Source organism: Conger conger, chromosome 5 (assembly GCF_963514075.1).
Source record: "Conger conger chromosome 5, fConCon1.1, whole genome shotgun sequence".
NCBI lineage: Eukaryota > Metazoa > Chordata > Actinopteri > Anguilliformes > Congridae > Conger > Conger conger.
In genome coordinates, this window is record NC_083764.1 from 53499035 (window position 1) to 53518284 (window position 19250).

Here is a 19250-nt window from a genome sequence, read left to right on the forward strand (position 1 = left end):
ATATTTAAACACACAGGCTAATGAATATGGGTGGAATCTCCTGTGGAAGAAAAATATGGTGTCTTTTTAAGCGTTTCTACAGCTGTGAAAATAACACATTGGCAGTGGGTTTAGTTTATTCAAGAGATTTAGTTTCAGTGACCCTTTTTCTACACGCTACGGGTGGCTGTGAGGAGTATTGGGCTGGAGTATGAGTTTTGGCGATCAGACTGAAGGTTCCAATCTCCAGTGGTGCTGGTACCTTTGAGCAACATCATTCAGAGTTGCCTCTAAGAAAATCAATCTGTATTAATGGATAATAACTAAAAAAAGTTGTTGTAAATAATAGTTTCTGTTTTTTTAAACATATAAAATAATATTTATTAAAATGACATACTTGCAGAAAAGGGCCAAAGCAAAAAGGTACTCAGGTGGTCAAACACAAAGACCAGTTTCCAGCAGTGCTAATTAATTCTGTAATGAAATCCGGAAGGAATTAAATGTTAGCCTTTGTGTTTGATCATAACAGAATAGTAAAAGCTTATTGCAACTCATGCATCCATTTTGTCAAATATTTATCCATGCTAGTTAGCCAGTATGGAGAATCATGTTGGAAAGATTGCAGCTACAAAGTAAAATGTTTGGTATTAATCCAACTGAGTTAATTTTATATGAGTTAATTTTGATTTAACACTGAACATTTTTCTGTGTACAATCCTGGAAAGGCAATCACATGGACTGGACACAGTTACATAAATCAAATAAGTACTAATCGACCTCCCAATTCCACCCCTCCCTCAGTCCAATGTCTGCAGTTTCTGGTGTAGTAATAGGGTGGCCAGACAGTCTCATGCAAGAAGATAAATGAACTGTTTGGAAAGAAAATAATATGACAGAGAATCAGATCTTCAAGAAAACCAACCCTTTTTTTTTTGCAAGGCTGTGTCACCTTATCAAGGCTTGATTTATTTAGCAATAGAATACAGGCCTAAGTGCTATTCCATTTCAGTCAACACACCACCAATTGGGTCAGCCTTGCTGAGGTTGAAAAATGAACCACTCCCACCACCTGCATGCAATCATACCTTACAGATCCACATGCTCTTTCTTTCCTTCCAAAGAAGCTGTAAGACTTTACATCCTCTTCAAGGAAGGAATAGCAAGATTGTTTGTTTGAATGTTATCTCCCTTTTTTGTGAAGGTTCACGTTGCAGTTTCTCTGGAACTGTTGACCATTTTTTGTTTAGCGAACAAAGCCTCTTCTCCCATCAAGGTGAAAGCTTTCTAGTTTTTGGTGAGTATTGATTCTCTTGTTTACAGGGAGCATTAGCATTTGCTGAACAGAATCCCTTCTCCTTTGAGGGCGAAAGTGACCATCTTGATTATGACCGGTGGCAATTTAGCTAGAACGGTGGTACTTTTCCCGTGAAGGCACAAGCTACTGTGTCAGGTTAGGCTGTTGGAACTTGGCAGTGATTGGTAACGGAGAAGCCACATTGTTTGGCCATAATAATTACTAAACTACGTAAACCTTCGTCCAACCTTGGCACCGTTGTGGCCTGGCATCGCCTTGAAAAAAGCCCCTGAGCCATGGTGCAGGCAGAGAAGGAGGAGGATGGCAGTGGCCATGACTTGGGTGATGATGCTTCCCCGACCTCTGACCCCATTCCTCTGGATTCTGTGGACAAGGCAGTAAATATAAGAGCAGCAGAGTGCGCACACCTGCCTCCTCCAGCCATGACACCTGCGCCCTCAGTGTTCGGCAGAGGAAACAATGTTGGAGATCTGAGTTGTTTCCAGTGCTTTCAGATTTTATGAATGAATCTGTAAAATTCCCTGTAAAGTTACCTGGACAATTCCTTCTTTTTAAGGGGGCAATTACTTTTTCACAAGGGTGACTTAAAAATGAAAGATGATTTACCCAGGTTTACTTGGTGTAGTATTACAATAATATGTAACCATTCACTGTGACTAATATGCAATAATAGAGGAAATCATTTTCATTACATTACATTATTGGCAGATGCTCTTATCCAGAGCGACGTACAGTTGATTAGACTAAGCAGGAGACAATCCTCCCCTAGAGCAATGCAGGGTTAAGGGCCTTGCTCAAGGGCCCAACAGCTGTGCGGATCTTATAGTGACTACACCGGGATTAGAACCACCAACCTTGCATGTCCCAGTCATTTACCTTAACCACTACGCTACAGGACGCCCTAGCACTGCACGTGGCTTATTAGAAGGTTACATTTGAGTTGAGAGGTGATTGATAATTACCAGGTCACCATAATTCTGTCTCTCATTATTTACTTTTTGGCAGAATGCTTTGATTATGGGAAAATGAACCCACACATGTACTGTAGGCATTCTGAATTGGAACCATTATTGCCACAGCAACAAGCATGCACAATGGCACTTTTATTTACAGTACGCTCCCTCTCCAGGCTCATAAACAAGGATTTAGAATGTTTTTTAGAATTTTGTTTCAAGAATATGAAACTCCTGGGGGGGGGGGGGGGGCAGGCTGACCTCACCTTTACTTACACTGTGTCTATGTAGAATTAAATCAGCTTGTCTGCTTATTTCTCCACAATATAAATCTGTTTGGGAAACAAGAGTTCAAGGGGTTTAAGACGAGTCGAACAGTAAACATTCATTTTATCACATTGTGTGAGATGTAAGCTGTCAGACATCTAGTATATTATTAGATGGAAGACACTGGTTGCAAATTGCCTGTACATGTATGTTAATTCAGATTCTAAAACCATAATTCTTCATTATTTAATGTACAGTTTACAGTGTGTTGCAGTGATTCGTTTCCCAGGATAATGTAGATTTGAAATGGACTCCCACATTAAATAGAAAAAAAAGAAAAAACAACGGTTTCCTATCCCTGGTCATGGAGTCCCACTGTGTGTAATTGAGTTCATTCCAACTGATCTGTCAATCAATTTAGTTGGACTGAGCTGGATCTGGCATCACTTCACAAGAATCTTATAGTATACTGGTGAGAGCTACACTGGGAGCTTGTAGGGAGTCTGTTAGTGAGGGATACACATAGAGGCGTTTCTGTTCCACTTTTATTTATTTTAAGATATTTTAGCTTAGCCGAATACAGTATGTTCAAAAGGCTTCCTAAAATGGGGAATAAGCAAATTGAATCGTTTTGGTAAAATGTTGAGATGTAAAGATTAGCAATCAATTATAAGCATCAAACTTTGTTAATGGAGATCTAAAATCACTGGCCTGAAGCAACCGAATGACCTGTACTTGAGTTTGTCTCGCAAATAAATGCAATGTTAATTATTTTCTTCGCAAAAGCTTTATCTCTTTGTCATTACATTACATTGCAGACATTTAGCAGACGCTCTTATCCAGAGCGATGTACAATGAAGTGTCAAAATTAATGTCAGAGCTCATGTAAGATAATAATTTTCTTCTAATATGTTGCACGTTTCTGGAAATTGCTGCCACTTTTGTGCAACAGCTTGTTTGTAAAGTCATGCTTTCATAAGCGTTACCTGAGCCTGCTTGTGAAAGTGGTAAATCTGCGGGCCTGTGTCCTTGTTTGCCCTCTGGTTGGGGGAGGGGGGGAGGACTCTAGGTTTGCGGCTATACTTGAACAAGGTGTGGTTAAAAACCTCAAGTACAGACCCAGGCTCGAGTGCAAGTTCTGCAGCTGTCGGAGGGAAAGGTCATGGTTGTTCAGCTGCAACCCTGGCCAGACGCTTTCACCACAGAACAGTAGAAGAACCTGTTTGGAGACCAAGACACACTTTGCAAGTCCAGGAGCCACACAACGAGTGAATTAATTTCCTGTGACTCATCCCTTATTAAAAATAAACCCAAATATGGAAGTTAAATAGAAGTTACTCATACAGTTAGAGTAGGCTACACTGAAACTGCATTACTGCATGGAAATTGTGTAGTTTCATTTGACTGGGTGTGAGAGTACACAATATATAAAAAATAGACAGATATGGAGACCATTATTCGGTAATGGGTTGAATCTGGCATTTTACTGCTGGGCCTGTCACGTCCATGCCCTTTTTCCATTGTTTTTTTTTGTCTCTGTTTTTTGTTCTAAATCCATAGCATTTCTGCTGTTGTTACGCTCTATGACCACCGTAGTCTGTTTTCTCCCACTCCTTATATGTATTTTCTTCCTGTCATTCTGTCTCTCACCTGTTTCCCATTGTCTGTTCATCAGTGTTCTATTTAAACCCGTCTTTTCCAATTTCTGAGTCTGCCCTTGTTATTCATTTCCCCCGGTTCTGGCCATATTGTTGGTTTCCTGGCTGTTTTTCTGTGCTGTGATTTTTGGGATTTTCTGGTTCTGATCTCTGCTCGTCTTTTGACTCCCAGTGTTTTTGGATTTCGTTTTTGTACTTTCGCTGGTTTGCTCTGCCTTCTTGGTTTTTGAATTCTGATTATTTTTATGATTATGCTCTGCTTACCCCGTATGTACCTGTCTGCCTGTTTTTGGATTACATTTTGGATCTTCCCTCTGTTAATGAAGCGTGCCTTCTTCACGTCCTTCCTGAGTCTGTTCTTGGCTCCTCTGTCCTGGTCCCTGGCAGGGCAGGGACATGTTTCCTGTACATCACTTAAACAATCCCAGGTGTGTATGTAAATTATCTAAATTATATAATTAAATTCAGGCTTACTTTAAACATGAATTTAAACATTCGTTTTTCTGGGATGGAATCATCTTGGATAACTGCATGCACCCACTCTGCTTTAATGGGGAGATGAAGTGCAAGCCAAAAACAGGATCATACTTCTTATATAGACACAGAGGGAGGAGCCGCTGCTCTTTGTGATCACGTATCGTCTCACAATTGATGAAAGCAATATTTTTCAAACTCTCATAATGTATAATACACTCAGTGAGCATTTTATTAGGTATTTATTATTATTTTCAGATTTATTGGTCTTCAGCTGCTGTAGCCTATCCAGTTAGTGATTTGATACATTGTGTGTTCAGAGATGCAGGAGATCAGCAATTTCTGAGATACTCAAACCATCCTGTCTGGCACCAACAATCATTCCACAGTCACTTAGATCACATTTCTTCCCCATTCTGACATTTGGTCTGAACAACAGCTGAACCTCTTGACCACATCTGCATGCTTTTATGCATGTAGCTGCTGCCACATAATTGGCTGATTAAATGTTTGCATTAACAAGCTGGTGTACAGGTCTACCTAATAAAGTGGTCATGAGGAAATGAGTACATGTTGTTGTTTATTTTGTTTTTGTAGATCATAAAATTATGGCAACACTGGAGTGGGCCTATTGTTTCACCTCTAAACTCATCAAGAGAAAGCAATCCAGCGAATCAAACATAGCCAGAGCAGCCAAAATGAGAGAGGAAGCCTGGTTGCAGATAAATTAAAGACACTTCCAGAGGATCTACTTGCTTTCTGATAATGTCATTAGCCACTCAACATTTCCACCAATTATCAATCAGCATTCATAATTGCAAACATAGCCTTTTTCTAAGATTCTACATCTTCAACTTGCTCGTGTTCTGGTTAGTAGTTAACCTCACAGGATTTGTGGTGACATTTATTTATTATTGATTATGTAAATATTACCACTGTGAAACGCTATTTTAAGTGATATATTCACCTGCATAGAAACCCTCTTTTTTATAGTCCTCAGCCTCATTGCCAGGAAATCTGATCAACCCGCTGATATGCCTTTTCAATGCAAGGTACACTTTTCTAATTGCAGGGAATACTGTGTCTTTACTTATATTTCCATTTCTTTGGCCTTCATTTCAGCCAAAAATAAATTATTTTATTTCTTAAATTTAGTATTAATACACATTTAGGACATTTTTGTCCTCAAACCTGTGAAGCACTTTGTGTTGCATATTTTCAGCACTGTCAGCATCATATAGAAATGTACCATCGCAGAACGTGCATCCCTGTTTGAGCTCACTCCGAGTTGGCAATGTGCACTCCTATTAATTGCAGGAGGTGATAATTCCCTCATGACTAAATCAGTACCGCTCATAAAGATACGTATTTGCACATCTGCCTTAAAGGAAGTGCCTCTTTTAGGCCTCTAAAAATACATTTCCTTCTAAATACTCTTCTTACAATGATGGCTCATTCATTGATAAGAACCTTGTGTTACTTTTCTGCTGTGTATGTGTGTGTTTGTGATTTTACCGTGTGGCTTATTGTCTATGTTCATGTAATCCAGCTAGCTTGCTTAAACCTGCAGTTTTGCTGGTTTGGGTTCATGACTAGCTACATTGTGAACTGACTCTTGTTTTATAAAATTAGGCACCCCTGCACGAGTCAGTCCCAGTCAGTCCCAGTGAGAACTATTTCCCCGCCCTTACGCCCCGCCCTCCGCCGGTTTCTGTTGAACAATATCAGAGGCTGGACACCTTCCCTTGAGCCCTGGCAGAAGCCCCTGTCCTTCTCAGAAGTCACACTTATCTGTGTCCCACCCAAGGTTAGGGGGGGGGGGGGGGGGGGGGGGCGAGACCAAATGGGAGCTCTCACTTCAGGGATGGGTGAGGGAACAGGCACAGAGGGAACGGCTGTGTCTGTGCACCAGAGATATGAGAGAGAGAGAGACACAGAGAGACAGTGAGAGAGAGAGAGAGAGAGAGAGAGAGAGAACAAGAGAGAGAAAGAGAACGAGAGAGAGAGAACGAGAGAGAGAGACTGGATGGAGAGAGGGAGAGAGAAAAGTTTGAGGGTGGTCGAGAAAGGTGGTCGAGAGGGAGATACAAGGAGACATGTGGACAGGAGGTAGAGAGTAAAAAAAAGGAAATAGAATGAGGAATGAAAAAGGGAGGAGAGAAGGAACACAGAGAGAGAGAGAGAAAGATCTGTGAGGCCTGGCTTATTGCTCTGTCCTCGCTTGACCTTACCCGTGTCCAGTCTCCGCTGTCACTCACCCTCCTGCTTCGCCATTGGCTGAATCTTCTCAGGGAGGGGTTTTATTGCATTTATTATTGTGGTGCAGGTGACCTGTGCCTGGCTTGAATTTCACAGCCATGTGCTGATTTTATACATTCAGAATTGATTGCAAAATACCTCTCTGTAAATCACAGGTCTGTAAATGCTTTGGCTACACACATATACAGAGTATGCACAGTGTGGGAAGTCGAGTGCGATCTTCCTGATACTTACAAAATCCAGGCCTTAGTTCTTGACCCTAAGAATGGGTCACCCATCTGGAATTTACAGCCAAACTCCCACCAGTGAGACCTTGGTCAGGGAGCTAAAACAAATGGCTTCTACAGAGACAGCTTTTGCCCAGTTTCCCCTCGGCTCCTGGATGGTTATGATATCAAAGGTAGACTGTTACAAAAACTAGACCATTACACCAGTCGCACTGAACCAATCAGAATAACACCAAACATTACTATATTCTGACCTGGGATTATCATGAAACATCTTTATGTCATCTCCAGTATCCCTGTGCTCAAAACCTGTAAGGAATGTCAGAGAAGGGGGGCCCAGGAAGACTCCTCCAGGAATCCACACTTTTCTAGTTCTCCCCCACAGGCATGGGTGCCAAAAGGTGGGGGCTAACAATGTATGCTCCGGGAGGGGGAAGTCAGCAAGCTGACCAGCGCATGACACCAAATGTTACTTATGACTAGCTTACACTAGTATATAAAGAACACCCAAAACGCTCAAACTGCAGATAATAGTGGAAGGTCACTGCTCATTTATTCTCTGAAGGCTCGACCAGGGATCGTCACTTCTCCTGCAGACTAAATGACTCTGAAGGCTCGTGCAGGGAAACTCCACTTTTTCCACAGCCTAAATATACTGTAACCCCAGGACATGGGCTTGGCTATACTGTTGGCTCTGTGTCTGCAGGCGAGGTGCATGTCATTGACACCATGACCGTATGACACTGCTATTCCGCCATTGTTACCTCCCAGTCTGCAAGCAGTCGCGAAACACCAGACCACCCTCGATGATAAAGCATACAGCAGACAGCTTTCTGACAGGAGATGGCATGTGGAAGAGGAACTTCTTTAGTGGCCTATAACCGGTCATAGATTCTGTGTAACTGGACTGCATTCACAGTATGTAACACATTATATGAGGGGATAGTACCTCCATCCTCATACAATGAGCAACTAATTAGTCTTATGAAAAGTCTGTAGATACCAGAAAAATTCCAGAAATTATTGTGAATGTAATTTTCACAGATTCTTCAGTCATATGATTATACATTTTGGTTAGAAACATGTGCCCTTGAAAATTTGAGGTCTAATGACCAGGGACTCCAATTTATTGCTGATGGGCAAATATTTTTCAGCTCATGCAAAAAGTTGAAGAACATTCTGATTCGATTCACATTTCGTTGAGTGAAAACGAAAGACAAAAGTTTCTTCAATGTACAGTATGTATTGCTCCACATAGGTTCTGTCAATGTTACAATACAATTTCCCAGGCATGTTGTGTATAATCTTACTAGTACTAACCTCCTCTGGCCTTGCAAAGGGTTGTTGTGAAGTACTAAAATTCCATACTCACTAAACATTGCTATAAGCTCCTAGTTAAAATTTACATGAAAAATCATATTGATTGAAAAGAAATACTGAACAACATTCACAGACCAATCCTGAATTATCTTATGTGACTGACATACTGTGGAAATGAATGCACAATAAGTTCAAGCTACATCAAGGATCAAGGAACCCACACAAAGTGACAGCATTCACCTTAACTTTCTGCGAATTATCTCCATCCATCCATCCATTATCACCCGCTTAGTGGTGACAGTAGGCTAAGCTGGGTATTCCAGGCGTCCCTCTCCCCAGCAACGTATTCCGGCTCCTCCTGGGGGATCCCAAGGCGTTCCCGGGCCAGGAGAGATATATAATCTCTCCAGCGGGTTCTGGATCTACCTCGGGGTCTCCGCCCAGTTGGACGAGCCCGGAAAACCTCCAAAGGGAGGTGCCCGGGAGGCATCCTGATCAGATGCCCGAACCACTTTAATTGGCTCCTTTCATCACGAAGGAGCAGCGGCTCTACTCCGAGCTCCCTCCGGATGTCTGAGCTCCTCACCCTATCTCTAAGGCTGAGCCCAGCCACCCTACAGAGGAAGTTCATTTCGACCGCTTGTATCCGCGATCTCGTTCTTTCGGTCACTACCCAAAGCTTGTGACTATATGTGAGGGTTAGGACGCAGATCGACCGGTAAATCGAAAGCTTCACCTTCCGGCTCAGCTCCCTCTTCACCACAACGGTCCGGTGCAACGCCTGCATAACTGCTGATGCTGCACCGATCCGCTTGTCGATCTCACGCTCCCTTCTACCCTCACTCGTGAACAAGACCCCAAGATACTTCAACTCCAAGATACTTCACTTGGGGCAATGACTCGTTCCCAATCCGGAGGGAGCAATCCACCATTTTCCGGCAGAGAACCATGGCCTCAGACTTGGAGGTGCTGACTCTCATCCCGGCTGCTTCACACTCGGGTGCAACCCGCTCCAGCACGTGCTGAAGGTCATGGTCCAATGAACCCAGCAGAACCACGTCGTCAGCAAAAAGCAGAGATGCTATTCTGAGGTCACCGAACCGGACACTCTCCTCGGCTGAGCCTTGAGATCCTGTCCATGAATATCTCAAACAGGACCTGTGACAAGGGGCAACCTTGGTGGAGTCCCACTCCCACTGGAAACGTGCTTCACTTTGTGCCGAGGATGCGGACACAGCTCTCGCTTTGGTTATACAGGGACTGGATGGCTTGTAACAATGGCCCTGGTACCCCATACTCCCACAGTACCCCCCACAGTGTTCCCCGGGGGACACGGTCGAAAGCCTTCTCCAAGTCCACAAAGCACATGTGGACTGGATGGGCAAACTCCCATGACCCCACCAGCAACCCCACCAAGGAAAAGAGCTGGTCCACTGTTCCACGACCAGGACGGAAACCACATTGCTCCTCCTAAATCCGAGGTTCGACCGTCGGTCTGAGCCTCCTTTCCAGCACCCTAGAGTAAACTTTCCCAGGGAGGCTGAGGAGTGTGATACCCCGATAATTGGAGCACACTCGCTTGAAAATGGGGACCACCACCCCGGTCTTCCAGTCTGCAGGTACTGTCCCCGACCTCCACAAGACACTGAAGAGGTGTGTCAGCCAAGACAGCCCAACAATGTCCAGAGCCTTCAGCATCTCAGGGCGAATCTCATCCACACCTGGAGACTTGCCGCTGAGGAGCTTTTTGACTACCTCAGCAACTTCCTCCAGGGATATATAGGTGCAGATTCCCCCAAGTCTCTGCCTCTTCCACAGAGGATGTGTTGTTCGGGTTCAGGACCTCCTCGAAGTGCTCTTTCCACCGCCCAACAACATCCCCAGTCCGGGTCAGCAGTTCTCCTCCCTTGCTGAAAACAGCCTGAGACAAGCCCTGCTTTCTCTTTCTGAGTTGTCGGGTGGTTCGCCAGAACTTCCTCAAGGCCAACCGAAAGTCCTTCACTACAGCCTCCCCGAACTCCTCCCATACCCAGGTTTTTGCTTCAGTGGCTGCCGAAGCCACAGCCCTTCTGGCCACCTGTCTGCTGCTGCTTCAGGGGACCCCCGGGCCAGCCAAACCCGAAAGACCTCCTTCTTCAGTTTGATGGCCTCCCTCACCACTGGTATCCACCAGTGGGTTCTTGGGTTGCCTGACAGGCACCGATGACCTTCTGGCCACAGTTCCTGCTTACCGCCTCTGCAATGGAGACTTTGAACATGGCCCACTCGGACTCCATGTCCCCAGCCTCCCCCGGGATACGTGAGAAGTTCCTCCGGAGGTGGGAGTTGAAGACCATGCAGACGGGGGCCTCCGACAGACGTTCCCAGTTCACCCTCACTACACGTTTGGGTTTACCGGGTCTGTCCGGCAGCCTCCCCGGCCACTTGATCCAACTCACCACCAGGTGGTGATCAGTTGACAGCTCTGCTCCTCTCTTCACCCGAGTGTCCAAGACATACGGCCGTAAGTCTGACGATACGACCACAAGGTCGATCATCTATCTTTGGCCTAAGGTGCTCTAGTACCAAGTACACTTATGAGCTACCCTATGCTCGAACATGGTGTTCGTTATGGACAATCCATGACCAGCACAGAAGTCCAATAACAAGACACCGCTCGGGTTAAGATCAGGGTCGTTGCCCACGTGAGCGTTGAAGTCGCCCAGCAGAACTATGGAGTCTCCGGGCGGCACCCTTTCCAGGATGCTGCCCAGTGACTCCAAGAAGGCCGGATACTCTGAACTGCCGTTTGGTGCATAAGCACAAACGACAGTCAAAGCTTTCCCCCCAGCGACACATAGTCGCAAAGAGGCGACCCTCTCATTCCCCGGGTGGAACTCCAACACAGTGGCACTCAGCTGATGGCTTGTGAGTATCCCCACACCCGCCCGGCGCCTCTCACCCTCTGTAAACCAATAATTGCTAGCTGAATTTGCACTAGCATGCTCAGCTTACACTAAGTGGTGAGAAAACTGGAGGCTAATAGTTAAATGACTTTAGGTGGATGAGGTACTGTAATTAACAGTGTATCTATCAATTTACATAATCAAGAGAGATTTACACAAATACAGGTGGCTGTTAGCATCCATAAGAGGTTGTCCTTAAAATGAACAATGACTGGGTCTGTTCAGGGAAGTGCACACAGGTGGCCCAACATGTTGCCTGTCTCTTAGATAAGGTGGGACACAGGAAATCTGATGGAATGCGATGGAAGCACGAGGAAGAAGGAAGTAACTGAGAATAAACAACAAAGTAGGATGTGCTTGGCTTTGGATCAAAAGCATGCAAACAAAAACAACCCCCTGCTCATACTAAAAAATCTATGCATAAATATTTGTACAGATTTTCATTGTGTAGGAATATTGTACAGAATTGTATAAAGACATTGAGAGGTCACTGTTGAAAGAGTATACAGTTGATGGCTTAGGTGGGAGTGGATCCTGTTTAAAGATCCACTTGTGTATCAGACAAGCAGTTAACGTTCAGGGTCTGCTGAGTACAGATATGCTATCAGCCACAGGGCAGAGCTGGTAACCAGCTGAACTGAACTGTTTGACTGACCTATGAATTCCCCAAGTGGAATGCAAAAAACATGAATGTCATTTTAAAACAGAAGTGTAATATTACATTCATGTTTTCACTCTAACCCATTGACAAAAACTGACAGCTGACACTGATGCACATTTCTAAGGTGGCACAGAGGAGGAATAATATAGCAGGTTTGAGCCTTAGTTTGTCAAATAACCCAGAGCTTATCCACTGTCACATTTGTAATTTTTTTGCAAAAAGTACAAAAGTAAAAGTCTTATTTAACCCTTGTGTAGTCTTAACATTCTGTATACCCTGGTCCTAGGGGTTAAAAATGACCCGCCTTCACTAAACCCCTAAAATAAAACAGCTTAATTGAATTTTAAACCCCAAATCTATTTTGCGTGAATGAAACAACCTGTCACTAATCACACAAAAAAAAAGATAATTTAGGGGGTTTTCTCTGCTGTTAAAAATAGTGGTGGATCATTTTTGGCCCTTAAGACAACAGAAGGGTTAAAAAATGTGTCTAAATTGTGCTGGCAAGAACAAACGGGAGTCACTCTTTTATGCTCTTGGACTGGTGACACTGGATGCTATTGTACGTTTAGCCAGGAAGCCCTTTGAAACTTAACGCTTTGGCAGTATGTGTTGCAACTTTATATTTTACTGGTTGTGTAGTAGCAAGGAGGTCCTGGGTTCGAATCCCCGTCGGCCGGGGCCTCTCTGTGTGGAGTTTGCATGTTCTCCCCGTGTCTGCGTGGGTTTCGTCCGGGTACTCCGGTTTCCTCCCACAGTCCAAAAGACATGCAGGTTAGGCTGATTGGAGAGTCTAAATTGCCCGTAGGTATGAGTGTGTGAGTGAATGGTGTGTGTGCCCTGCGATGGACTGGCGACCTGTCCAGGGTGTATTCCTGCCTTTCGCCCAATGTATGCTGGGATAGGCTCCAGCCCCCCTGCGACCCTGTTCAGGATAAGCGGGTTAAGATAATGGATGGATGGATGGATGGTTGTGTAGTAATTAAAGCACAATTCAACAGGAATTGTGCCTTATTGCTCTTTCTAAAAGTACATTGCTGTCTTTTTTGGTCCCATATTGTTACATAATGTGATACATAAGGATAAGGATAAGTCCCATGGTCCGGATCACAAGCCTGCCTGGAAATCCACCTGTTTAGATAACCATGAAGTGTTTTATCAACACATCTCTGCGTAAACCTTGCAAGCTGCAACGTAATGAGAAGTGGGGTAACGAGGAATGAAGAAATTGAAGGCCAGAGTTTCAGTTATGAAGGGGGTTGGGATAGATGTCCAACATAATATATACTATATATTGCATAATTCTATCAATATAGCCAGGCTCTCTCTTTTTAACAATCCAACATTTATTAATGTTGACTGGCTAACAAGCCACCAACAGTTTTTAATGAAGCACAATTAACATATGATAATCTCTTGACAATTACCAAGCACGCCATGTTCTAAAGGTTTACACTGTTCATGTCGTTGCTGCCGAGAAGCTGAATTTTATGATAACTGCTTTTCAGTTCTTCACCTGTGCATTATCGCCCTCTGTTGGCTGCAATAAAAAGGTGCCGATAGGTCTTCAGTAATCAGTGGATTTACAGTTTAACCCAGGGGTGTATAGCGAGGGCCGAACCATTTCAGGATTTTGAGGCAACTTCTGCTCTTAATTATTTAATTAGCTCAATCATACTGTATCTTGGTCATTTGTATGTGCAGCAGCTACAGTCACAGACTGCAGGTGTATTCTAAATATTTTACTGTGATCCAGTACAGGAGTGAAACAGTGAAGTTTATAAAGCCATCAATAAACTAAAATGAAAGTAATTGGTGGGAAAAAGAAACACAAGCATACAGAATGGCCCTCCAGGACCGGAGTTATGCACCCCTGGTTTAACATATTCACTTATTCTCTGCAGTGGTAGTTACATTAGTAGTAGGCTATTCCCATCTGTTTTTACCTGCAATCAATATTTCTACCCATCAATTGAGCTGATTATTTATTATTGTGTTTGGTGAGTGGGAAGGCCTAAAACTAAGGTTAAATGGAGTTAAGCCAGAATTATGACTGAATTTCTGCCTTTACTCAGTCATGGATGTGAAGGGGCCACTCCTCCTGCAGGTGGCAGAAGAAAGAGTTGCCATGGATATCCTAAACATTTGCCGAATACATAATGTTTCAAGTGGTTCAGAGCAGCCTGAGGAGAACAGCTGGCACACAGCAACAAATGTAAAATATTTCACTTTGCAATTTGGGGGTTGGGAAGAAAAGCAGAGTCAAGATACCATAAAAAGCAGAATGAAGAAAAATGTGAAAATTACAATACACATACAGACACAGTCCGCATTCATATGCTGCGACACTTGATTACAATCCATACATAATATTCACAAAAAGGAATGTGAAAAATGGAATATTAAATGAATAGTTCACCCTAAAATAGGCAATAATTAATTTCACAATAATTTTCTTACCACACTGAATATCCTTTCACTGAACAATGGCCGCCGTCCACAGCAAGGCCAGTCAGAGGTCAATATAGAATCAGTATGACTCTGTGGGAGACCAGGGGGAGTACTGCACAGGAGTTGGACATTTTCCAAATGATCAACCTCAGGACTTTCCCCAGTACAGAGACGTGAATGTTTCAATTGCTTGTTGGCATGTATAGGATTATTTGTTCTGCCCCGTTAACCCATTGCCTGTGGAAAACTGGAAAGGGGAAACTCTTGAACCACTTCCTCTTTGAGGGTCATATTCTGTTTCCTCCTCCCATTTGTCAGCTGGGTGATGAGGGAACTTGTGGTCATAGTGGAACCGCAGACACTGTTAAACAAAACAGAATTAGCAGGGCGAATAGGACAGAACCAATGTGGTCCCTTCACCACTGCCTGATAGCATACTGTAGTTTCCATCATTGCGCAGGTGGTTACACTATAGAGATGAAGTACGTTGTAAAGTACATAAAGTAAGCAGACAAAAACACTTTAATTAATAATGGTGACAAAGTGAAAAGCACAGTTAATATGGCACAACCCAATGGGCCCTGTTGTGGGCTGTTAATATTTTACTGTAGTTCCTTTTAAATGTAATTTCCTTACTTCCTTCTTGGAAGTTGCCAGAGTTCCTCATGTAAATAGCTATCATTGTACTGATGTGGGAAAGAGAATGTTAAAGGCATGGGTTAACCATGAATAACAAACACTGGAGAGAGATTCACACTTCTTCCCCACTCCTGCTTGTCAGAGGTATGCTGTACTGGGTGCTGACCTGATTGTATGTATTAGGGAGAGCAAGGGCCAGCAAGTGACTTTGAACAAGATATATATACACTCACCAAGCACTTTGTTATGAACATTTTTAGTTTATTATACCTACTTATTCATGCGATTATCTAATCAGCCAATTGTGTGGCAGCAGTGCAATGGATACAATCATGTAGATACGAGTCTGGAGCTTCAGTTACTATTCACATGAACCATCAGAATGGGAAATGCATTTGATCTAAGTGACTTTAACCATGGACCAATCATTGGTGGCAGGGTGGTTTGAGTATTTCAGAAACTGCTGATCTCCTGGGATTTTTACGCACACTGGTCACTATTAAACTTTTTGCTGTATATTCATCAGTTTGAGATATAGTTTAGCCACTTTTAACATTTAAGGAGGATAGTTTTACTTTACTCATTTGTCATCCACAGAGTTGGATGTAGGCTGGCTTGCTTATTTTGGACTCTAATTTATCTTAGTTACATACATACTACTGTAAAAGTCTGCATACTGTATATATTCCTGATACAAAAACCGATTTATGATGGGATAAAATGTGCTGAGTGCACATTATGAATTATGAAAGGCTGCTGAATGAGTTTATAGTGTCGGAATGTCATTGTTGTACCCTCACTGTGTGGCTGGAGACACCGTGACCTCATTACAGTGCAAAAGCCCACATTCTTACACAGTCATCATGGGGTGACCTGATTTTGAATCAAACTTTCTGCTGCTGGTGGGCTGAGAAATGTCATATTTCTCCAGGCATGCGTCATAATTAAAAAGCCCCCTCTCTGGGTCTCTCCACAACCTACACAGAACATAGTGCCATGGAATTATTAAATATCTTTCAACATGCTATATAGTGTGCTCTACCTAGCTAAAGCTTTCATATTGTGAGCTACAACAGCTAGCTAGCAAAGGAATTTTAATGCAATAAGGAAGTGATTGAGTACATCTGGCTACTCAGAAACAGCTGAGATGACAACTGTCCAATTACTATGTAGTGGTGGCCTGTAGCGTAGAGGTTAATGTACATGACTGGGACTCGCAAGATTTGTGGTTTGATCCCCGGTGTAGCCACAATCCGCCCTTAACCCTGCATTGCTCCAGGGGAGGATTGTCTCCTGCTTTGTCTAATCAACTGTACGTTGCTCTGGATAAGAGCGTCTGCCAAATTCCATTAGTGTAATGTATATGTATAAAAAAGGATGCAATGCCTACACAAATCACTCGATAAGGACACAAATACCCTCAAATGAAAGGTGACAGTTTGCATTTTAACCCCATATTCATTATTTTACTTCAAATCTAATGGGCTGGTGTGCAGAACCAAAAGAATAGAGATTGTACCAAAAACAAATGTCCAAATACTTACAAACTGTACTGAATGACTGTGAGAAACCTGCTCTTAATTACAGCACAAACAGCCAGATCACTCACGCCCTCTGCAAAGTTCTCTTTTACATTCATATAGTAAGCCTATCCACCCCAAGCTGCTGGTCATGTCTCCACTGATGCCTAGATCTTACAAAATCACAAGGGTTGGGGTAATTTCATGAATCCAACTCAAAATGTCTCCCCCTGATATTCCTTTACTCCAGGGGTGTCCAATATTATCCAGAAAGGGCCGGTTTGTGTGCAGGTTGTTGTTTTAGCACAGGACTAAGACAGCTGATTCTACTCATCAAGGTCTTGATTAAAGACCACAATTAGTTCATTAGTATAATCAGGTGTGTTAAAACAAAAACCTGCACCCACGCACGCCCATGCCACTAGGCATTTATTTATTATTTACAATGCATTGCCTCATTCACAATTATATCCACTGTGAGATAATACTTATGGGGGGCATACCTATTCTATGGACATTGTTGAATGCAGAATGTAACGTTATGGTAAATTCCGAGCAGGAACTTTTCCTGCGAGAGTCAAAGCAAAATGGAAATCTTTGCATTCTGTAGGAAAACCCCAAAATAAGGCAAGCGTTTGTGTTTCCTGCTACTGCAGATATATAGCTGCCATGCTGAGACCCAGGACTTGCAATCAAGCTCCTGTAGCTCTCGCTCAAAGACCTCTGAAAGCAACCACAGAAGATGGCCCAGTTTAATCTGCCCACGGTCTGCATGCTGCTTCTCCTGTCTCTCGGTCTCTTCAGTGTGCTGGCAGATACAGGTAAGCGCCATACTTCTCTCTGTATTTCTATTTCTCAGAGTGTCCGTCTGTTTACCTGTCTCCTTCACTTTACCACTTTACACTACTCTGCCAATGTCTGAATGTCAAACTGTTCAGTTATGTGACACTTCAAAGTACTAACATGACTGAAGAGAACATTGAGGTTTTCCGACAGAGTATTTGGCAATATAAATAGTTCTGAACTTTCCACTCTATTGTAAGCTTGCAGCTTTTCTTTTAGCTGTTGTCAGGTGTTATTGTACTTTGTGGCATGTGACAATATATTGTGTATTGTTTACTAACTTATATTTATGATTTTTTTTATCCAGCATGCTGCACTACATATTCACAAGGTATATTGCCGAAAAGATTTATTAAGGGCTTTTCCATTCAAGACAACCATGGCAAGTGCCACATCAATGCAATTATGTGAGTAGCCATCTTCTGAAGTCTGGTCTTTTAATAGTAGACAGAAGTGAGCAGTTTTAGGACAGTTTTTTAATGGCAGTTCGATCGTATTTGAAATGCTGAAAGAGTTAGCTTTAATATGTTGGTGTGTTATCCTGATGACTAACTTAGTGTATGTTTCCTTTTCCAGTTTCCTCACCTTGAAAGACAGAAAGGTGTGCGCTGACCCTACCCAAGGCTGGGTGACGGACGCGATCAAACATCTGAGGTAAAGATGCGCATTCTATTGTCTGGCAGGACTATCTTTGTCATATCACTGGTGTTAATCAATCAAACAACTAATTGTTCAAAAAATTCTAACAATGAATGTTCTACTCAATCTCTCACTCAATCAGTCGTTCCAAGGTTACACAATATCATAACAATCACACAAAATGCATTTTCAAAGAGCGCGCCACGAACAGCATTATATTGTATTGCGTCTCTTCTGCCTCCATGTGCCTTTATGTAAATTAATCATCTCAACATTTTTCCTCTGCTCTGCATTCTTCAGGAGCACAGTCCAAGAAATGACCAGGAACGGCAGCCCAATGCAGAGTCAATGATGCCACCCTTCTCTGGGAATGGCCGTCCGGCAGAACTGTGCCAAACAAATGTATCATGATCTCTGGACTGTGCTAAAGGATGATGTATAGAAATATATTGCTAAAAAATACATTGATGAACTGTGCTGTATGATCTTGTCAACATTTATTGTTATAACATTGCACTGAATTTACTCTTTATAGAGACATTATTTTTGCGATTAATTTATATTCTTACATAAATAGGTTTATGCATTATTTATATAAATTAAAGTACATAATAGCATCAAGTCTTTGAGAATAATTTTTATCTCATTCAAAAACATATTGCTTTGTAAAAGAGTTTGTACCGATTTTGGTCTTTTTTTATTTTTTATAAAATAAACCATGGTTCTTGGAAGAGCATGTATTGTGCAATTTTTGAGTAACTACTATGTGGAGATGCTAATAAATAATTTACTAATACTTCTGTATCTCTATTGTTTTTTGTTTATTTGTTTTTGAATAACTTTGCAAATTCACTCAATCTCTTTGATCAAGGGAAAATGAAGCATGACAAGGGAGCTACATTCAGAGAAACTATGGCAGATTGTACTCACATGTTGTGAGTACGGCAATCATGAAAGAAATTCAAACAAACTCTTACATGCACTTCTTGGAGAAAATATTGTTGATTAAGCAACCTGCCCTGGGACTGCAGATGGAAACTAGATCGGAGCTAAAATCTGGTACAAAGCATCTCCTCTCATTAATTGAGATGAATGTTTTT

At 42.6% G+C, this 19250-nt stretch overlaps 1 protein-coding gene across 3 annotated transcripts; it reads left to right on the plus strand.

Moving 5' to 3' along the window:
* The first annotated feature begins 1107 nt into the window (after positions 1–1107).
* On the plus strand, positions 1108–18826 carry LOC133127945 (C-C motif chemokine 20-like). 3 transcript variants are annotated; one of them, XM_061241085.1, is made up of 5 exons: positions 1108–1273; positions 17325–17489; positions 17819–17918; positions 18088–18165; positions 18451–18826. In XM_061241085.1, exons 2-5 carry the CDS (start codon positions 17411–17413, stop codon positions 18500–18502), a joined length of 309 nt encoding a protein of 102 aa, XP_061097069.1. In that variant the 5' UTR covers positions 1108–1273; positions 17325–17410; the 3' UTR covers positions 18503–18826. The 3 variants fall into 3 exon arrangements, with proteins under 3 accessions (XP_061097069.1, XP_061097071.1, XP_061097070.1); XM_061241087.1 differs by lacking the exon at positions 1108–1273 and adding an exon at positions 11246–11359; XM_061241086.1 differs by lacking the exon at positions 1108–1273 and adding an exon at positions 17107–17212.
* The last annotated feature ends 424 nt before the right edge of the window (positions 18827–19250 follow it).

Bases quoted from the DNA above. Each gene is read 5' to 3' on its own strand.
- LOC133127945 (XM_061241085.1), top strand. From the start codon at position 17,411: ATGGCCCAGTTTAATCTGCCCACGGTCTGCATGCTGCTTCTCCTGTCT. The intron at 17,490-17,818 runs GTAAGCGCCATA...TTTTTTATCCAG, and splicing joins CAGTGTGCTGGCAGATACAG to CATGCTGCACTACATATTCA. The intron at 18,166-18,450 runs GTAAAGATGCGC...TGCATTCTTCAG, and splicing joins GACGCGATCAAACATCTGAG to GAGCACAGTCCAAGAAATGA.